General features: G+C 38.9%; 1 protein-coding gene across 5 annotated transcripts in view; it reads left to right on the forward strand.

The window, feature by feature from the left end:
• LOC110832213 (uncharacterized) overlaps positions 1 to 19556 on the forward strand; it is a 119054-nt gene that overhangs the window by 44215 nt on the left and 55283 nt on the right. The window contains exon 1 of one of the 5 annotated variants that reach the window (XM_087349739.1): positions 9289 to 9424. The exons of the other annotated variants lie outside the window; for them this stretch is intronic. Within the exon in view, the coding sequence (XP_087205865.1) occupies positions 9407 to 9424 (18 nt within the window). The 5' untranslated portion in view covers positions 9289 to 9406. Of the gene's footprint in view, positions 1 to 9288; positions 9425 to 19556 lie in introns of those variants that run through there. 5 annotated transcript variants of the gene reach the window in all.

Consider the following 19556-nt stretch of genomic DNA (forward strand, 5'->3'; position numbering starts at 1 on the left):
AATGCAGCTGGGTCATTATAATAAAGTGTAATATTAAGTTTCAGTTGCAAACGCAAGTGTGAAATGAGCAGGGACTATATTATGTAAAGCTTTGAATGCTGTTGTATGGAAAGGATATGCAAACGCTCTTAATCTCGTAAAGCGGATAGAATTAATGGTGTGGATGAAATCGGTGTTCGAGATGTTTCATCTTGAGAGAAATTGGATTGAAGAACAACGAAAGGTTAATATTTTGACCCGTTTTTTTAGTGTTGAATTGAAGGAGATGGGCCCCCTTCGGAATTTTATATACTAGAGCAGGGCGCTCCTTTCGGAGCTCCTAGAGAGGGTTGGTCAAGTTTGTAAAACGCCACCAACCTTGTGTAAGAAACTAAACTAACCCCCCTTCGGAAGGGTTAGTTTATGTCTCATTCATGTGTTTTAACCCTTGAGTAAGAAACTAAACTAACCGCCCCGAATTGAGGGTTAAAACAATTGACCAAAACCGTTTTGAAATCTTACGTAACACGCTAAACTAACTCCCCTTCGGGGGGGGTTTAAACACTTGACCAACCCCCCCTTTGGAAGGGTTAGTTTAGCGTCCCGGTGATATTGTTGATGACGTCATTTTTTGACGACAACGACGACTAATCCTTTCGGAGCGCTTCCTGTAATCTGATATTTTACTTCTTTTCGTCGCTTTTCAGAGGCCAACTGTTCTTGGTTAGTCAACTACCTACGTCCAACCCCACCCTTGCAAACCTTCGTCTCCTTTATTTCCTTCGGTTCTTGTTGAATAAGTTTTTCTACGTTTATCAATGTAAATTTCCCTTCGCTTTTCTTTATTTGTTAGTTATAGTGATAATGCGACTGGCTTGATATTTTTTGATTTCTTTGTTGTGAAGCGTTATATTTGTTTACTCGACATTGTTGTGTTCCACAACAATGCCGAATAAACAAATATCTGTTGACATTGTTGATGACGTCATTTTTTGACGACAAATTGGTTGACGACAACGACTAATCAGAAATTTTTATAGTAGATTCATCCATCTCATTGTAATGTACGTATATATAAGTGTGTTACTTCATAATGGGATCTGACTTTATTTTTTGATCAGTGTGCTCATCACTTATGGTCTTAGTAACTGTGCGTGACCTTGGTCCCGTTGTTATGACTTCGAATACCGACAATGACGTGGATCTTTGTTTTAGCATTTCTAATTTCTCTCATCACATAGGTGTCATATTGCTCGTGCGTGTGTCATTAAGATGCAGAAACAAACCTTAACTAGTGATTCAAGTGTTTGGTGTTCTGTTTACATTTGAAGTGTTCTGTGTGCACAAAGTTCTGAGGAAGCTGACGAAATTTTTTGATTTGAATCTCCGAGATTTTTACTGTTACTTATTAATTACAATGCAGTTACGTTGCACATTGTCGTGAGGTGTGTTTCATATATACGACGATTCCGGAATTGGATTTAGAAGAAATATGGCTGTTTATTCTGAGAAACGGAATTCATAAATAAAGTATAATGCGATAATACAGACTTACTGAATGTTGAAACAGGCGGTACATTTAGTTACCATTGAAATTTTATGTTTTTAAATATCCGTGATCGTTTTCTATTTTTCTAGTTTCGTCAAGGTGGTTACCACTTAGGTAACTTGTCTGCCCTGCTTTAGGATGTATGCAGTCTCACGAAGCAATCCAGTTATCTAGATTGAGTTATCTGGCGTTTACAGAACGCTGAGGCTAATGATGAGGTATTTAATTAATGACGTTTTATATCTATCCGTCTTTGCATTTCACGGCATGATACTTAGCGATGATGTCCTGTCGCTTGTTAGAACAGCGCGTCCCATTAATGTTAAGAAATTTGTTTAATACTACACGAAGTGGTAACTTTGATGGGAAATGACAACAGATGTACGAGGAATTTTGGTGGAAAATGCCCCTTGGAAAGCGGTTACTCTGTAGATTGAGAATGAAATGGTAGAATACTCTCATGGCGGATTATACGAAATTAGGTTCTGATGATGGAAGGTGGATGGAGCTGGCGTTGGTGTAAGTTCCGCTGAACATTTTGGCTTCTTTTACGTGCCGTATGCAGGTCCATACTGCAATTTCATACATTAACCCTTTGGATTAAAAACTCGTCTGAATATTTAAGAATTCAGTCTGTACCTCACCATTGCAATGTTAATCCTGTTTAAGGAAATTGTACCTGTTTACAACAAAAATCAAACGAGGCCCATAAATACAAAATAAAGTGTTATTTATTATTGGAGCCTGTAGGACATGAAGTTACCATTAGGCTTTAAACGGTTCATTAATTTACTAATTATATAGTGCAGGAGTTCTAATGAAAGGTTATATCTTTTCAAGTGGGCAAGAAATTTCCAGCCTTGTATGGAATCTGAGAGTTGCTTACCGCGTTTACGCACTCTCGCCACTGGAGTATGCTGAACCAACTGACGAATATAATACACAGTGTCGCAACATATTCGTTTAAAATCTGTGTTCTGGGTTGTTGGACCGTGTAGTATGATAGAAGGGTGCCGATGTTCCTGAGATGCTCGCCTTCTCCATCATCAGGGCAATGATTGCACTGATGATTGAGGCAGCGAGCTTCTTTGAAACGTTAGTAGGCTTCTACCAGACTACACGGTCCAACAACCCAGAAGGCAGACATCTTCCTTCCTATTCTTAGGTTTCTCTGATTTTCTCCCCCTAGAAGTTTCCTACAACTTTTATTTTCGTCTACACAATGTGTGCTACATTCTCCGCCCATATTTGATTTAATTATCCTAAAAAGTGGGAGACGAGTACAGAATTAGCACGTGTTGGTAATTTTACTGCCGTCAATAAGTCGTTTGAGCTGATTCCTAGCGGCCAGAAGCGTTCGGTTGGGTGTCAGTTGTACACCCCGTGTTTTTTTACGTAGAAGTCCAAATATGATGAACTAACGCAGAGCACATTGAATCCTTTTCACTATGAATACGTAGCAAAAGTAATTGTATCGCAGTATGCTAACTCGTCTGCAAAACTTAACCTACGGCAATAAGAATTTGTATAATTAAGGTCAGCCTTGTTCTACGACGCCGTTTTACAATACCACATTGATCTTTATGTGCATATAAAACAAAGACAGGGGTGTGTAAAATATGACGGAGAGTCAAATACAGGTACGTCAGGTCTAATGAAAAGTCAGTTTGTTAACATCTGTTGATCCGTTCTCATGCTGTCTAGCGGCACTGCTTAAACTCCTGATGTAGCCCCGAATACAGAAATGTGTGTACTATTATTTTGAGGCTATCGGTTTTGTTTCCTTACTGTCTTCACAGGGGACATAGTATCTTGACATGTCACGAACACCTTTCAAATCCCTGTTTGTTCATCATTGATAATTATATTCTTTTCAACAGAACGTGTGTGCGTAAACATAAAACGGAAATATAAAGGGAAATTATTTATTTATCAGTGCAGTACAGTAACTCATCTGTTTTTCAACAGTAGTGTTGTGTAGGGACCGGGAACGGTGCATTAGATATTTGTTTATAAAAATGATGTCTGTGTCCCTGTTTAGCGCCATTAGAGGTAGCCCAGTATATTGAAGTGCCGTCCGCAAGAACCGGTGTTATTCGGACACAGTCTTCTGGGAAAAGAACTCAACTTCATAAAGGGATGAGTCAAGTAGGTTTGAATCTGCAAGGTATGAAAAATACGTACAACTTCCTAGGACCAATGAATTATGTCCCATCACATTCTGGAAAGGAATATACCATATGGTCATTGAAGTACAACCTTCTATCATCATTATCATGATTGTCCTCATCAGGGAATTAATTTGACGAGATTCGATTAAAATCTATTTGAAACTTTGGTTCTTTCCTCCATGAAAACACTGGTAACTTATCGTCTGCAACAGGTCAATTAATCGGTATGTTGAATGTGGTTAGGAAAATAACGATTCTGATTATAAAATGAAACTGATTTATTGGTGGTTCCATTCGCTTGGGCGATTACGGTTTCGAACTTCGTCCGGGAGACCCGCTTTTCTCTGTCAGAGACTTTCCATGGTTTTCATTAGTTCCTCCAGGCAAATGCTGGGATATACCTTAGTGCACCTCTCAACCGCTGCTTTTCACGCCCGTCTGAAGTCATCATGCATAATTTCATACACATTGTCGTTAAAAAGGCTATAAGATGCTGGTAATGTCCTTCTGATGGTACGAGGTAACGCAGGCACTAGCTAGACCTTACACTCAGTAGGAACCGATGCGGATCCGTGGATTGCATTACTCAAAATTACGTAACGCCTCTGGTATCACCAACAAGGCCATCTGCCAGAGTCGAATTCCGGGTAGTTTAACACTCTGGTCACGTGACATAAATGTAAGAAGCGGTCGGGTTCACCATGACACGAAAGGGCATAGGTTTTCTTGCAGTAGTATTTGTGTGCCCATTACGTTTTGAAGGGCGGGATTGGGAAGGAGCCGGCGGCGTTGTAAGACATTTCGTTCTCTTTAGTCATTTGTTTCCCCTCTCTGGCCTTTATTTATTTCTTCTTTTCCATTTTTCTTTGTTGTTTCTTTTTGGAATTTCCTTTTGTTTCTTATTTCATTATTTTCTCCCATTCCTTCTTTGCTTCTCTCTTTCTTTCTTTTTTTTTACTTATTTTCTGCTTGCTACTGACAATACCAACGAGTTCCTGCTCTTGATCCGTCGAACACTTCAGTCAACACTCAGGACCCGAGACCATCATGGACCACTCAGTGTTTACTCGAGGCTAGATCCAACTATATTGCGCCGTGGATTCCATAAATTATCCTCCGATCGTCGAGGTAAACCTGTTAGTATTGCTGCTTCGTATTCCGGACGTCCGCGGCTCGAATCTCTGACTAGAGATCCGTTATTCTCGTTCATTTCTGTAGTTTTCCTCGGCTTCTTCAGACAAGTGCTTGAACAGCATCTCAAATTAAGAACGATCTCTGCTTTGCTACCTATCGACGTTGTAAAATGTGTTCAGTAGACAAAGCGTCGTTAAATAAAGCGTTTCCTGCGAATTTCTTTGTTCACCTGCAAATTCTTGTCTTTGGTTGAAATTCTCGTCAACTCCCTGCTCTCAGACCGTCATTTTGTGCACGTCCTCGTAATCTTTCGTAGCACATTACTTTCTTTACAGCGAGGGTGTATTAGCCCCCAGTACAACCCCCCGAACCCCACCACCCCTTCTTTGCTGTCCTCGACTGTTTTAATATTCGTAGCTACCGCCCATAGCCACGGTGGTCAAGCGGTTAGAACGCTGGCCTTGTAATCCTGGGGGTCTCGGTTTCGATTCCCGGCGGTGCCCGAATTTATAACTTGTGTTGGGCAAGGCCGTGGTCTAGGCAACACGGAGTTTTCCTCCGGAGACTTCCCCGGTTTCTCCGTGGCATCCCAACAATTACTCCATTCACACACAGAAGAAGGCAATGGCAAACCACTTCTGGATCATCTGCCAAGAACGTATATGAACAGGTCACAGTCCGAGAAAAGAATGGAAGGATCCTGTTCATATGGACCTGTCGTCAGACAGGAAAAAAAAGCTACCGTCCATATCTGCAGACCGTTTCCTCCGTCTGCGTACAGATGTGCCATGCCATGGTGACAAGCGACCCACAGATGTTAAACTCTAACTGAAAATGTCAATGTCCGTTGAATCGTGGTTTATACAAAATGAGAACAATGCTAACGTTTACGTGTCCCCACACAAGATACTGCCGCCATTAATCATCAGCGCGTATGTTGCAAGTGTGTGATTTCGTCTATTAATAACCTCCTGTACAATAGATTCATTCCTCCTCAGGAGCTAATGTCACGACCAAGATTGATTAGTGGATCTTTAATACGAGTGCTATCTCTTCGTTTCAAGGTGCGATTATGGACCCTGATACGTGCTGCTTCTATGGACTGCGATTAGTTGTCACAGCTTCTTTGTAATAGGATTATGGCATTTGAATAAGTTGGCCATATTTCAATGCAGCAACACCGACACACGAGCCTTGGTTAGGTTTGATTCCCAATAGGGTCAGATATATTTCTCATAGCCACCACGTCAGATCGGCACTTCAGGTTCACCAAGATTTCTGCCCAGCTTATTGAGGTTTCTTTTTATGTAGTAAAGCTGCTGACGCGTGAAGCTGACCGTTGATCTCAATCCATTTCTGAAATTAAGAATCTGTGCAGTTTTATCACCATTCCCGATACATCTCAATAGCGTGTTTTTTGACGTGAAAACGTCTTTAAAATCGATGCCGGGTGTGGGGAGGCAATCGCGCCCAAATGAGCGACAGTTCCTGTCGAAGTAATTTCAAACTTCAGTAACTCGGCTAAAAATAGACATAGCGCCGCCATCTTAGTCTCGTTTTAAAGAGGAAGGATGAAAGTTTGTGCCAGTACCGCTCCGACATTCGTGGCGGCCGGACGTCGCGAACTGCGCACGCGCAAAGTGAACCCACGATTTTCGACTTTCCGGATTCGACACGTGTCCATAAACGGGATCATATCTCAGAGACTAGTTATCCGATCCGAGTGAACCAAGTGTTGTTTTGAAGAGGATTGTATATGTTACAACTCATCCGGGCCTCCAAGTGTGTATCTCAAAAACTCAAAAAGATACGAGGCTGTGAATTTGAAAAAGTTTGAAAATTTCCCGATTTTCTTAAAATGTCGCAATATATGAGGGCAACGTAAAACCAGAATTACAAACATCGGGCACGAATGCGTAGAGCACAAAATTCCAAAGAGAATGACACCGAAAACGCCGGGCCCGGACCCAAAACCAACGCGCAGTACTGCCGCGAATATAGGCAACGTAAGCGCGCTCGGACAACTCAGGCGGCATCTGACGAGCCTGGGTCAAGTATGGATGTGGATTTCGTTGCTGATGAGATGGAGAGTGCAATGGAGGTCGACCCAGACCCATCGGACCCACTTGGCATACCGAATATGGCGACGGGGGCCCAAAATTGGACTTGTACCGGGGCCGACAACTACTTTAAAAAGTTGCAAATGAATTAAACGATTCAAAACAAAAATTTTGTTTAATTTCAATATACTATACACGATTGACGTTTTCACGAAAATAACTGCGGCAGTGTCCGACACTGCCTATCAATTTTTTTCGTTCAGCACAGGACAGATTTGGCTTTTCTCTTCTGCATATTTTGATTTCGTGGCTATTGGCCACGAGTCCAAAAATTCCCGAAGTCACTGGTCTGAAGTAAACTTAATTTCGAAAGCTTAATCGTCTTACCGCCATTACCACCATCATCGCTTTCAACATATGTAATTAATACGTCTAGTGACTTGTTCTGTCTGCACTAAAATCTCTTTTGCACGATAATAATCGGTGGAACAGCCACAAAAGCTATTGTGGATATTCTAAAATTTCTAGTAAGCTGTAACTTTAAATTCTCTTCGCGATGAGAATTTCAACATATTTCCATTAAGTTCCCAGCATATTTGTTCTATTCTGAAATTATAAAAATTATAGTCTCCTTTCAGTAAGTTTCCAGAATTTAGGGGTTAATATTTTTAAGTTATGTGTATTGTTTTTTAAGCTTAATTACAAATGCAACACTACTGATTCCTTCGATCTGAATTTTAACTTCTCACGGCTGTGTAACATAGTTCAGTCTAGCCTTGTAGGTGGCTATTAACGTTTCAGGGGACGTATCACCTCCATCTTCAGGGCAATCTCCATCTTCAGGACAGTAGTGATTCCTTTGATTGTGTTGTAAAAAGTTAATACATGTGTCACTGTTTGAATCTGATTAAACCAAATATTGAAAGTGCTAAGATGTTATAAAATTATGTTACGTAAAAATTAATACCAAAAAAATAAAAACAAATTGAATTTAAAAAGAATTAACCGCACAATTAATTAAGACAACGACCAGTCAACAATTTGGGGACAAAACTATACTGCTTTTAGGGTTCGATTGGCAGCCGTGTGTGAGCCGATCGGATTTTCTTTATAAAATCACCACAGCATATGTTCTTTAGGCTACTTTAAAAATTAAAATAAAATTCTATTTTGTATTTATGGATTTCGTATGATTCTCACTGTAAACAGCGAATGTATCCTTTAAGAGCATTAACTGTATGATGTTGATAATGGATATGTTTACTTTTCGGTACAAACTGAAGTCTTATCCATTATTTAGACGAAGTTCGGCCCCAAAGGGTTAATCTGTTATTTTATTGAAAGCTGTACATCCGTTCTTTATATCACTTTGCTGGAGTATTCGTTTCTTCGCGTAAGGGAATAAGGGCTTTATGTCCAATGCCAACATGATTATATCTTTCTGTATAATGATTGTGGTGTCATTTATCATGTCTTTTAACAGGGTAGGCTGTATAAATTTTACATATGATAATTTTCTGAAAACTGATAATAGGATCTGTTTAACGGACTTAGTTCAAGAGGACGATAATTAACTGTGACTAAGCTGAACTACACGTACAAGTAACCTGTGTAGGATCCGACCTGTGTTTTCATCCCCCCTACATTCCTACGTAATTCAATACAATTTAGGGCCCATTAGTATGTATTAAAATATGCGTAAGTTTGTATAAGTTCTAAACAGTTCTTTATCTGCATGGTTAGTGCAGTTAGTGCAGCGGTAAAACCTTAGACATGTAGGCCTATTTCGCAGCTTTTGATGTTTAGAATCTCGACCACATTGCCAATTATCTTGAGGTTATATTGGGGGTTTTCGTCTTTCGAAGCTAATTCTGGGATAGTACCTTAAAATAGGCCACCACCGCCTTTTTCTAAATCCTCTGTCTAATTATTATTTGTAGTTATATGTGCCCCCCCCCCCCCCAGTGTTAACCAACGAAACGGAATCTTCTCCCATTCCTTTGTAATCCTCTGACATGGCTTCTTTAGAACAGCATTTCAACGGGTTGTTCGGTTTCTGTGCTTTATTTTACCACTAAATTAGCTTCAACGATACAGAACCTTAAACTGTCCCTTTCGTATTATATTTAACCACGATATAAACACAACGAAGAAAGTGGAAATACCTTATTTTAAGGTGCTATGCCAACATTGCGCTCGAGACTGAAGAAAACCACGATTACCTATAAAACATAAAGTCGGTATGCTGATGCTTATATAACGTTATATATGAAGAGGCCATAGGCAATGACAGACAGACTTAACTGAAGGTGCTTCTCTGTTGTAACTCTCTTACGCTCTTCAGATCTGAGTATAACGGGAGAAGGCAGATACAAAAGCGATGTATCTTATGTCGAAGAGATAATAGAGTGAACTTTAACTTGAGAATTACGATTTACTGCAGTCGGTCAGAAGTAACAGTGCCCTGCATTCGTTCGGGAGTACGTTCGGTGTAGTGCCAGCTGACACCGATCATGCAGTACTGTTCACACGTAAGTACATATGTTATTTTTTTTGTATCCGTTGTATTAATTGTCAGTTTATGAAAAACTGTGCCATAAAATGTTTCTGTTTAAAATTCCTGCTACGTATCTGTGAGCTCCTGGTTTCAAGCATTAGCCTGAAGACCAAGACACTATTGCTTAAATAGGATCTGGTGGTAGAATTCGGACTGTCTCGTGCAGGATAGGACTTAAAGAAAAGTAGTTTTAAGTATCTGACTGAACAATTTTGTTTAAGAAAATGCTTTAGAAAAATGTGAACCTGTTTGCAATAGTGGTCATAATTTGGTAGCATTTTAATGAATTTGAATGGCGTTTAATTAAATTATCCTTATTTATAACCATGCAACACGCAGATCGATAACAGGGGTGAATGTGGCTTCAGGTCTAGGAAATGCTGAGAAGACGTGTCGTAACCTGTAAATCTGACCCCCAGGTGGCACGTCTGTAGCACAGAATTTCAATTCTTCGAACAGTAGTTCTCGGCCTGGTAACCTGTAATGCAATTAACGGCAGACCGATTTAACATTGCGAGATAATGCAGATGCCAAGAAGCTGAATCATTGTTCACTTAAGGCCCTTCGCCTTGTGTCCGTGTGTAGTTGTTCTGTAATTCCATGCTACACTTTATTTTATATTGCCTGTTTCTACTTTTCTGATCAGCTTCTTCTCTGTCCTCTAGAATTGCATCTGTTCTTTTTCCAGCCATTTACTTTGCGAGCCCCACCCAAGTTTGGCTGTAACCCCCTATTTCTTCAGTGAACACAAGCATGTTTGTCCAGATATTGAGGGTATTTGCCAATATATTGAACAAGATTTGGTTCTCCAGTACTGGGTTTGGTCGTAGAGCTAACAACTTTTTACAGAAAAGCATTCTGTATTTCGAAACGTTTACAAGTTAAAAACAGTCACTTAGAAGACCGAGAAGTAGATGGGAGGATGACATTAAGACAGATCTTGAGACATTTATGGGGCTGTTTCGTGTCCGGTAGCGAAATTTAGTGTTGAACATTCGGTTTCAATTTCCATGACGTAATTTACTTGTTTCGTTTCTTATTTCGTATTTGAGAACTCTGTTAATTGGGGAAAAAAGGAACTAAATTAAGATGCCTTTGTGCGGAAGGGCGGAAATTGTTGCCTGCCTGCTCGAAACGTCCGTCATGGGCGAGTTAACGAGACAGCTCTCACTAGGATTTGAAGAGTAGACTTTCCTGTCGTATTCAAGACATGAATAATCAATCGTATGATGTTAATGAATATGTAAACGTTACACAGGCATTTGAAGACACTGCATACATAAACATTAAGTTTTATTTATTCAGGAAATTATGTTGTTGAATGCAATTGAATTGAATCAGTCGTACCAAAGCAAAAAACAAGTTCCGGTTCTTTTATGTTTGTTACTTTATTTATCTGCTGGTTCTCATCTTGCATAGATTCTGTGACGTCGAATGGAAGGTCGGTTATAAGTTGGGAAGACTTTCAGGTAAACGTTAATGCTCGGTTGTGGAGGTAAGAATATGTAGAACCTCAGTAAGGACAATCAGGCCGGAATATGAACCCGATACGTCACGAATTCGAAGCACCCAACCGCAACCTTAGTATGTTTGTACTAATTCAGTTCAGTACAGGTTGTTATTGCCTGTCATTAATGAATATGCCTATTTAAATTATTGAAATGATGGCAAAGATACCAACTTTAAAAATACATTTCTGCCCTGTAAGAAATGTGACTACTTAAAATTGCAATTACAGGAATTTTAGGTGCTTTCTGAAAGGAAAAATAGACTTTCAGATAGAAACGTGCTGTGTGTGTGTGTGTGGGGGGGGGGGAGGTTCTTCAACTTTGTAATGTAAAGATTTAACCGACTCCATGGAGTTGAGTCCTTCTGCTAGTGAAGAAATATCCCGGAATCCGAAGATACATTACAGTTTTCACAAAATCCTGTCAGCGGTCGAATGGAAAGATTTATTAAAAGAAGCCATATTTGACAAGAATATGTTAATACGGAGTCAAATACAGACTTTCCATACGGTCATTCGAAGTCCAATGAGGTGGGGAGTTGTGATGGTGACAGCCAATTAAAGGATATTTTGCCGAAATTGAGGAAACTATGATAATTCTCGGTTAAGATTACCACTACCTCGCCGAAATTGTAATCAGATGTAAGTCTGGAGTGCAGCCAGTTATATGTGGTACGTTCTTAAAAATGGCGACTCGTAATGATCTTTGTTGGGACTTGAACTTTATCCCTGAACTTACCCGACGCAGTTTCAGGTGCGTAGTTGTTCCCCGACCTTGCGCAAATCGTGAATCTTTCGAATTATTGTGTTGGCAGCATTGGTGTTCTGAAATAGAGCGTGAGCTAAGACGAGCAATAGGCGAAGAATGCGTGGCACTTCGTCCTGAAGTCAAGGCTGCTCCTTGAACGTTTATTTACGAACTCGGGACCACACCGACAGGTGCATCAGACCATTCGCTGTTTGTTCGTATGTTATCGTCACGAAAGACAAAAGTCCGCAGATAGTAATATCATCTTTCTAGTGCACTGATAAGAGAACTGGCAGTTCATTCACGGCCGCATGCTATTTGTGTGATTATCTTTCCTGTTTGTCCAAATTACACGAAACAGTCTGTGTGCCGATAGTATGTAAGACGAAGAATGCAGCGTTTGGCCAGCCAGTCGAAAATTTTAGTTCTGGACTGATTCGGCCTGAATTTAGCTCGCAAGAATTACGTCTAAATTCGTGAACCAAAATTTAATTTTGGTTCAGAATGAAGCATTTGAATTTCGTTGTTTTACAAGGAATACAGTTATTTGTAAGTAAGTAACTGGGAAAAACGTGAGATGTAAGGTTCTCACGGCTGTGAGAATGACAATGTTCTTCTGAATTGTGATGCCTCGTAGGCTCGTAGGGAGATATCAACGTTTCGCTTAAACATGTTGTCTCAATATTATCCATGCGTGGTTTGTATAAACTTTGAGGGAGAGCAGGCTAGAAGCAAATTGATCAGTTATTATCAGAAAATCCCGCCATTGGACTCCATCCTAAGACATATGGGTCGAGTTTATATCCTTATTGTGCGTGTTTCATCTATTTCAGTATTCTCTCATCTATGCTTAGATCTTCCAATATGTATTGATGTCCCTGGTAATATTTCGGCGAAGACAACAAAGTATGAAGCTCCTCATTAGGCCTGTGTACATTACTTCAACCCGCCACGTTGTATCTTAGATCCCAACAGGATAATTTCCTTATCACCGTATTTGCAAACTCTCTTCAGCTAAGATCTCGTTGATTGGGACATCAAATTCCGCGAACTTTTAAACAACAGGAAACAACATAGTTGCTTAATCGTCTGAATGCTAATATCTGGGAAAAGACATTTATAAACAGGCTCTGCTTCATTCAAAATGCAATACCTAACATAATTGGTAAGACAATGGATTAACCATTGTCACGTCAGTATAAATTTTTTTTTTGAAGGCGTAATTTCACATGTAAAGTTCTGAAGAGCGATTAGGCAGAGACCACAAACCCAAAGAACAACTGACAACAGATATCTTTATTTCCGTAGTGACTCACTTCTCTGCCAACAGCAATGGAAGTTGCGATTGACGTGATTTGAGTAGCAGCCTTCCATCCTTCGTAGTGTAAACATTAGTGTCAGGACAACCACATCAGCCAGGACTGACGATACTGGATTTAATCCACGTCTTTCGGCTGGAGCAATTGGCTGATGCTTTTAGAATTAACTGGACTAACGATGTTGTCAATTTCCCTTCCTAGCCCTCGAGGTTTTCTCTGCGCACACTAACTATTCAGGCTCACATAGTAAATGAATATGTAAACTCTTAAAAAGCAGCGTTTTCCTGAATGATACGAAATCAAAGATGAAATAAAATGTTAGTGTTTGCTCTAACCTTCGGACCGATCTTGATAGAAAGGCGTAACACTTAACTTCATACAGCAAGGCTGTCCTTTAGAATCTAGGATATCGCTTAGTACTTGGTATTCGGACATTTCTGGTCCAGTTCTCTGTCTGGAGGCTGGTTATCCTGCTTAAGATTTTTCGTGATTTTCGTCAGTCCTACGTAAATTCCACTACGTAACGGAACTTTAAAGTCGAGTACTTAGCACTCCTGCTTCGTATTCAGGAAATCTGAGTTAAGATTTTAGCTCTGTGATCGTCTATCTTGACTGAGACATCTGTGGTTTCCCTCAGTCCCTCCAGACTAATACTGTTATAGTCCCTTAAATATGCCAGTAGCGCTTACTTCCACATATATTCAGATTCGTAGTTTTTATTAATTTTATTTGACGTTAAAGATTTTGAGCTGTTGAAAACATCGTTAAATAAACCAAGAATAAATTCAAATCATATACAGTACGTAATCGTCCTTTCATCCCACGAATTCTGCAATTGATGCAGAGTTGTTAAATAATAACGTACGAAACAAAGACGCCGATCAACGCACTGTTAAAACAATGACATCAATGCACTCACTGTAACCGACTTTATACAATCTCATAAGACTCAAATGTCCGAGACGGACGTATTTTGTCTCTGTTTGAACAATGCTTTACGTAAATATTTGTCAGTAGTTTCTGATTTTGGTATCCATTTATTAGTAATCAAAGTCCAGTAAGAACATTGCATCAACAAACATGGCTTGTACAAAGTTACATCCAGACACAGGCATGTTTCCAAATGTGATGTTAATACTTCAGTGCAGAAGAATGTTGGGTTGATTCTACGTCTTTATCAAATCGAGCTTTTAATTCAAGCAGTCCCTTCCGTGTAACCTCTCGATATTGCGGAGTCTAAACGTGCCGTTAAGAAATACACAGAGTTGGAACATAATGGTGCAGTCACTTTCCTCTTCTGCTATCGCCATTTCTGTTTGTTGCTGCAGGTACTTTCACTTTTCGTGTTTCTCCAATTTCCCCTGTCGCTTTCCAAAGGGAGTGTTCTGTGTTTTAAGGAAGAATTTAAAACCGTTTCCTTCGTAATAATTCAGTAATTTCTTTCATTTTCAATTGTCTCGTCAAACCTTTGTTTCACTGCGTTCTAAACTAATGTTTATCGTCTTGAAACTTTATGCATAAGGGCAATAGTGTTTTGTAACTTCCTCTCTGTACCATTTGTCTCCACACCCTGAGGCCCCGGCATTTCGTAGGGCTATATCTTGTTTCCTTCCTCGTACGAGATTTGGTATATTCCTCTCTTTCTCAATAATTTTCAACACTTGTATTCGTTTAGACTTGAAGATGCTTATGGATATTACATGTTATTGATACGCCATCGCTGGAATAACTTCAAATAGACCACGACCTTACACGTCTTGCTACTTTATGACGTATAGGACACTATCTATAGGCTTCAAGAAAGCCTGTAATTCAGTTAGAACTGAAATATTATACATTATTCTCGTTGAGTTATATATATCTGGGAAACTAGTTGCGTTAATGAAAATACGTTTAAATGAATCCTGTAGCAAAGTCTGTACATGTGAGCATTTGACCGATGCGTTTAATGTCCAGAATGGCCTGAAACAAAGAGATGTTTAATCGTCGTTTCTTTTTAACATTGCTGTCGGATCAGGATGGTCCAAGAAAATGCGCGATTTTTATTGGATGGGACATTTCATATTCTGGTCCATGTTGTTGATGTTAATTTTTTCGGTGAAAACATAAATATTGTAAATAGAAAAACATTGGCTATATTAGATGCTAAAAAGGGAATTACTGAAGTAGACGCAGGGGAATTAAGTGTATGTTCATGTTTCGTCACCAGACTAGAGGACAGAATCGTTGAAAAAAGTATATGTTTAAAAATCACGTAAGTATAATAGAACTGATTGATTTAATCTTGTCGATTTGGTTTATAATTATTATACTAGCATAGTATGACCCTCGAACTTCACGGGAATGAACCCTTCTTGTGTTGAACAGTAATACTGGTTAAATCGCATTGAAAATGCAACATTTATAAACGTTGTTTAAAGTAAATTAAATGTGGAACATCTTCACGACGACTGAAGCAGGCTGACTCCAGACTCCTCCAACCCCACTACAGGCGCCACACGTAGGCCCAGGCCAACATGAAAAATCAGTTCAAATGTTGACTTTCGTATAGAGCAAGTTATAACAAATACAAACTTGCGATTGAGTTTAATTGACTAGGGAGTGGCCCAGTCGTATTAATAACAACTTCTATTTCTTGTATAGGCAACGTTTCCATCATTAAGATGTCTTTTTATGCGTATTTTGTTTTATATTACCATGGACATACTGCTGCTTAAATATTTCTTTAGGTCCTAGGTAGGCCGTGAAACTTCGATTATAATTAGGTAATTTTACTTCATTAATTCTTTCGACTAAGTAATACATGTAGTGTATTTTTTAAACCGCATCGGATATGTTAAGCCCCAGTGCACTCTTCATATAAGGCCTACGAATTAACCATTTTTCATTAACGTCATGATTTTAATCGTAATTTTCTCTTCCTGAATTCTCTAGATGAAGCTCAGGATCTTTTCGTATCGCTGGTTTAAATTCCAGTGCCAATGTTGGTATTATGTTTGTCTTCATTCGGTATGCGTTTAGCAAGATGCTATTATGTTTCTCGTATTTATAGATCAGTGGTATTCAACCTTTTTTGTTCGCGTACCCCCAGATATAATTTCTCTTTAACTTTGTACCCCCAAAGTTGTTTTTGTATAATTCAAGTTATACATAGTATATAATCTACATCTGAAATAAATTAAACAAATTACATTACTGATTATTCAGTGTTTATCATAAAATATATATTTTTAAAATTTCACGTACCCCCTATGATGTCTTCGCGTACCCCAGGTTGAATACCACTGTTAAAGATGATACTGTGAACATTTTCTTTTCTCTAATGTTTATTTTATTATAATCAAGTCTTGTGATGCCTGTTAAGGGCCGTCGATACATCATTAACGCTGCTTTTAGTGCTTTGGCGTTCTTTACTTTCCATATAGTATTTTTGTTGTATTTTATCAGTGCTGTTAACCTTACAGAGAAAAGTGTCTTCATCTGGTGCTGAATATCACTGATTACTTTTCGTTTCTTCCTGCATTTTCTCCTCTTCTCATTCATTCCTTCTTTCTATAATCCTTTTTCTCCTTTTGTACTAGGCGTGTTCGTATTCCTGCGAAGCGTCCATTAAAATTACTCCATCTTTGAACAGGAAATTACTCTCGAACGACTAAGTGTATTGTCTTGAAACTTGACGGTAGTTTGCACATTCCGATTTTAATTCAAATAGAGCAGCAATAACGGTGACTTCACATGAAGTCCTACATGACTTTCTAATCGCCGAAGTGACTGTGTGGGATCTACAGACTACCGTCGTTTCTATGGCTGCCTTAGCGAAAGGTCAGAAGTCAAAATCTGGCGAACGAATCAGAATTACGTCAGGAGTACATTTCCTTATTTGTTGTTAATTTCCTTCTTTATTCACCTTATTTCCTCTCCTCTTCTTTTAGTTTCTAGAACCAGAGTTTCCTGTCATAATCCGCGTCTCTGGTTGTTACGGACTCTGGTTTCTACAGATGTTTGCATCAACACCGTGTTCCAACTTATTGTTAGTTTACAGGATTTACGTCATTCGCTGGACGAGTATGAACAAACACGCTTAACTCCATGGAAACCTTTCAGAAGCTTCCTATTATCACTATTCTCGAGTCGTCTATTGTAATTTCATGTTCGTTAATTTATTGACTATTTGAATGTTAAATCATAAAAGTCTGAAAATATGTTTTATTATTCATTCGGTAGGATATTTTCCTAACCTGTGTTACATGTAAATTACAACTTGTTGGCGTGAGATGATATATATACATACATCTGATATCTTGTTGGAATAATTCAAGTGGTTTGGCTTAAGTGGATAGAGAGTAATTGACTTTGTGGTCGTTATATGACGTGTAGTAACTTTTCTGTAGAGTAAGCTGTCAGGGGCAACTCCCATTAACACTTTATCATAGAATATGATTGCATTTAAATTTAATTATGCTCGTTCACTGGAGGTATCTAGTTATATTCTGAAGACCACATGTTATATGATCTGATATATTTTCCCGACCGAAGTAATATGTGAGATTTAAGAACAAAGTATTTAAATTATGTTTAAAACTTTATTTGTTTTGTGGTTGAACAAGTGTTATTTGAGTTTTGGATTTATTCGGAATGGATCGAAATAAAATCGAAAATTAGCTTGCCAGTATATTTTCTTGTTTGCTGGAAAGGACTAATTTTTCGTTCGACTTTATTGTGCATGAATCAGATTCTAATCAAATCCAATGGTTTTGCTCTGAAACAGTTGATTCAAGGTCGTCAGGCAACGTTGAACATCCGCTGTGACACATGCGGTGGTGCAGACAACGACTTAAATTTAGAAACACCGAAACATCGAAAGCACAAAGAGAAAATCTTCACAGTTGTCGCTTGTCTGCCACATTCTGGGGTCATCCCGTAGGCACAAAGGCTTGAAGTAACGAACTGGCTAGCTAACTACTGAATCAAAACCACAAATAACCTAACAAAAAACTAATTAACGAGCTGACTGTATTAATAAAGGGTAGTATGCGCAGTGAAAAATCTCTGAGTAAAGGCGTGAAGCTGGCCTTCAAAAGGGAATAATCGCTCGGATGGTCAAATTCGTCAAATTCACAAAATGTTCACATATGCATCACTAACCTCCTTTTGTACACGCAACGTTGCTTGTTCATTAAAGACTCGTTCTGGCCCATGTACCATCGTTAGTATCCTTACGTGGTTTACGTCATCTGGGGCCAGCAAGCAAAATTGGCTCTACTTTTATGGATGTACTTGTCAACAATATCGTATGGCGAGTTATAACCGATGCACACATTCAATAACAGCAATACCAGAACTATTTAAAACCTGTTTTGAAATATAATCAAAGGTGAGCTAAAATTCGTAAAAAGTATATTAAAGTGGGAATAATATATCGCAGAGTACTTAAGTAGTTTTACTGTCATCGTCATTAATGAGTATCCTTACGTGTCGTCTGATAAAGACCGTATTCATTAACAGTGGTTGGAGCACTTCAATTTCTTAGTCTTCAAGGTTCTTGGCAATTTCCCGACATCGGATTCTAACCTTAGCCATATATATCCAATCCAAACCTTCCCACAATATTTTCTCAAGATCCGACTTTATAACCATCTGAGCCTGGGTCTCCCAAACTGTCTTTTCTGTTCAGATGTTCTTACCAAAATTTAGAAATTCTGAAGCTCCTCATCAGGCATCCTATATTTATTTCCTCCCTCTTAGATTAAAATATTCTTCTTATTACTTTGTTCGAGAACCCTTAATCTGTTATTTTGTTAGGACGAGAGACCAAATTTGACGTCCATACATAGCAACAACTGAAATTTAGTTTTTGGACAGTTCTTAACATTCTGAATGATAGTATGCACTTCCTAGATTTAATATACTCTTAACTTGTTCGTGAGAGAAATTTTGTTTTGATATAGTCGTTTTATCTCGGACATATTTTCTAAGTATCAGTAATTATCTTTGGTCTGTATTGTAATTTCTCATTCATTCATTCTGGTGACGATCTATGAGCGTACTCATAGTTTTTCTTACGTCAAGCACTTACAATTAAATCCCAGTTTCTTGTGTTTCTTCTTGATAGAATAATTCTAGTCGTGTGGGGAAGGTTGTGAAATGGAATGTAATAGGTTTCTCATTGTGGCATAGTGGATCCGATCCGAGAACTTTGGAACAAGATCCACACGAACCGAGTAGACTGGCGTGCGTAGCTGGAGCCAAGAAACTTTGCCACGGATCGGTGTGAGTGAAGAGCGTCTCTAAGAGGGTCTTAACTATGGAGGTCAGCTTCCAAATATAAATCCGGATGTTCTTCACGTAGAATCCGTTTTAAACAAAGCACGTCCACGTGGCAAAGTTTCGCTTCAGATCCAAGAAACCCCAGGTTCACAACAGTTTTCATCTTGCCCGCGGTTCAAACTTAAATGAACAGGAACATTCATTTGGCAGGTTTTCAAGACAAATATAAGTGATATGTTGATTATGAGGTTAAATGGCTTGTAGC

Source organism: Zootermopsis nevadensis, unplaced genomic scaffold, assembly GCF_977971745.1.
Source record: "Zootermopsis nevadensis isolate Lab colony 2312 unplaced genomic scaffold, Znev_1.0 Znev_ptg000002l, whole genome shotgun sequence".
In the NCBI taxonomy this organism is placed as follows: Eukaryota; Metazoa; Arthropoda; class Insecta; order Blattodea; family Termopsidae; genus Zootermopsis; species Zootermopsis nevadensis.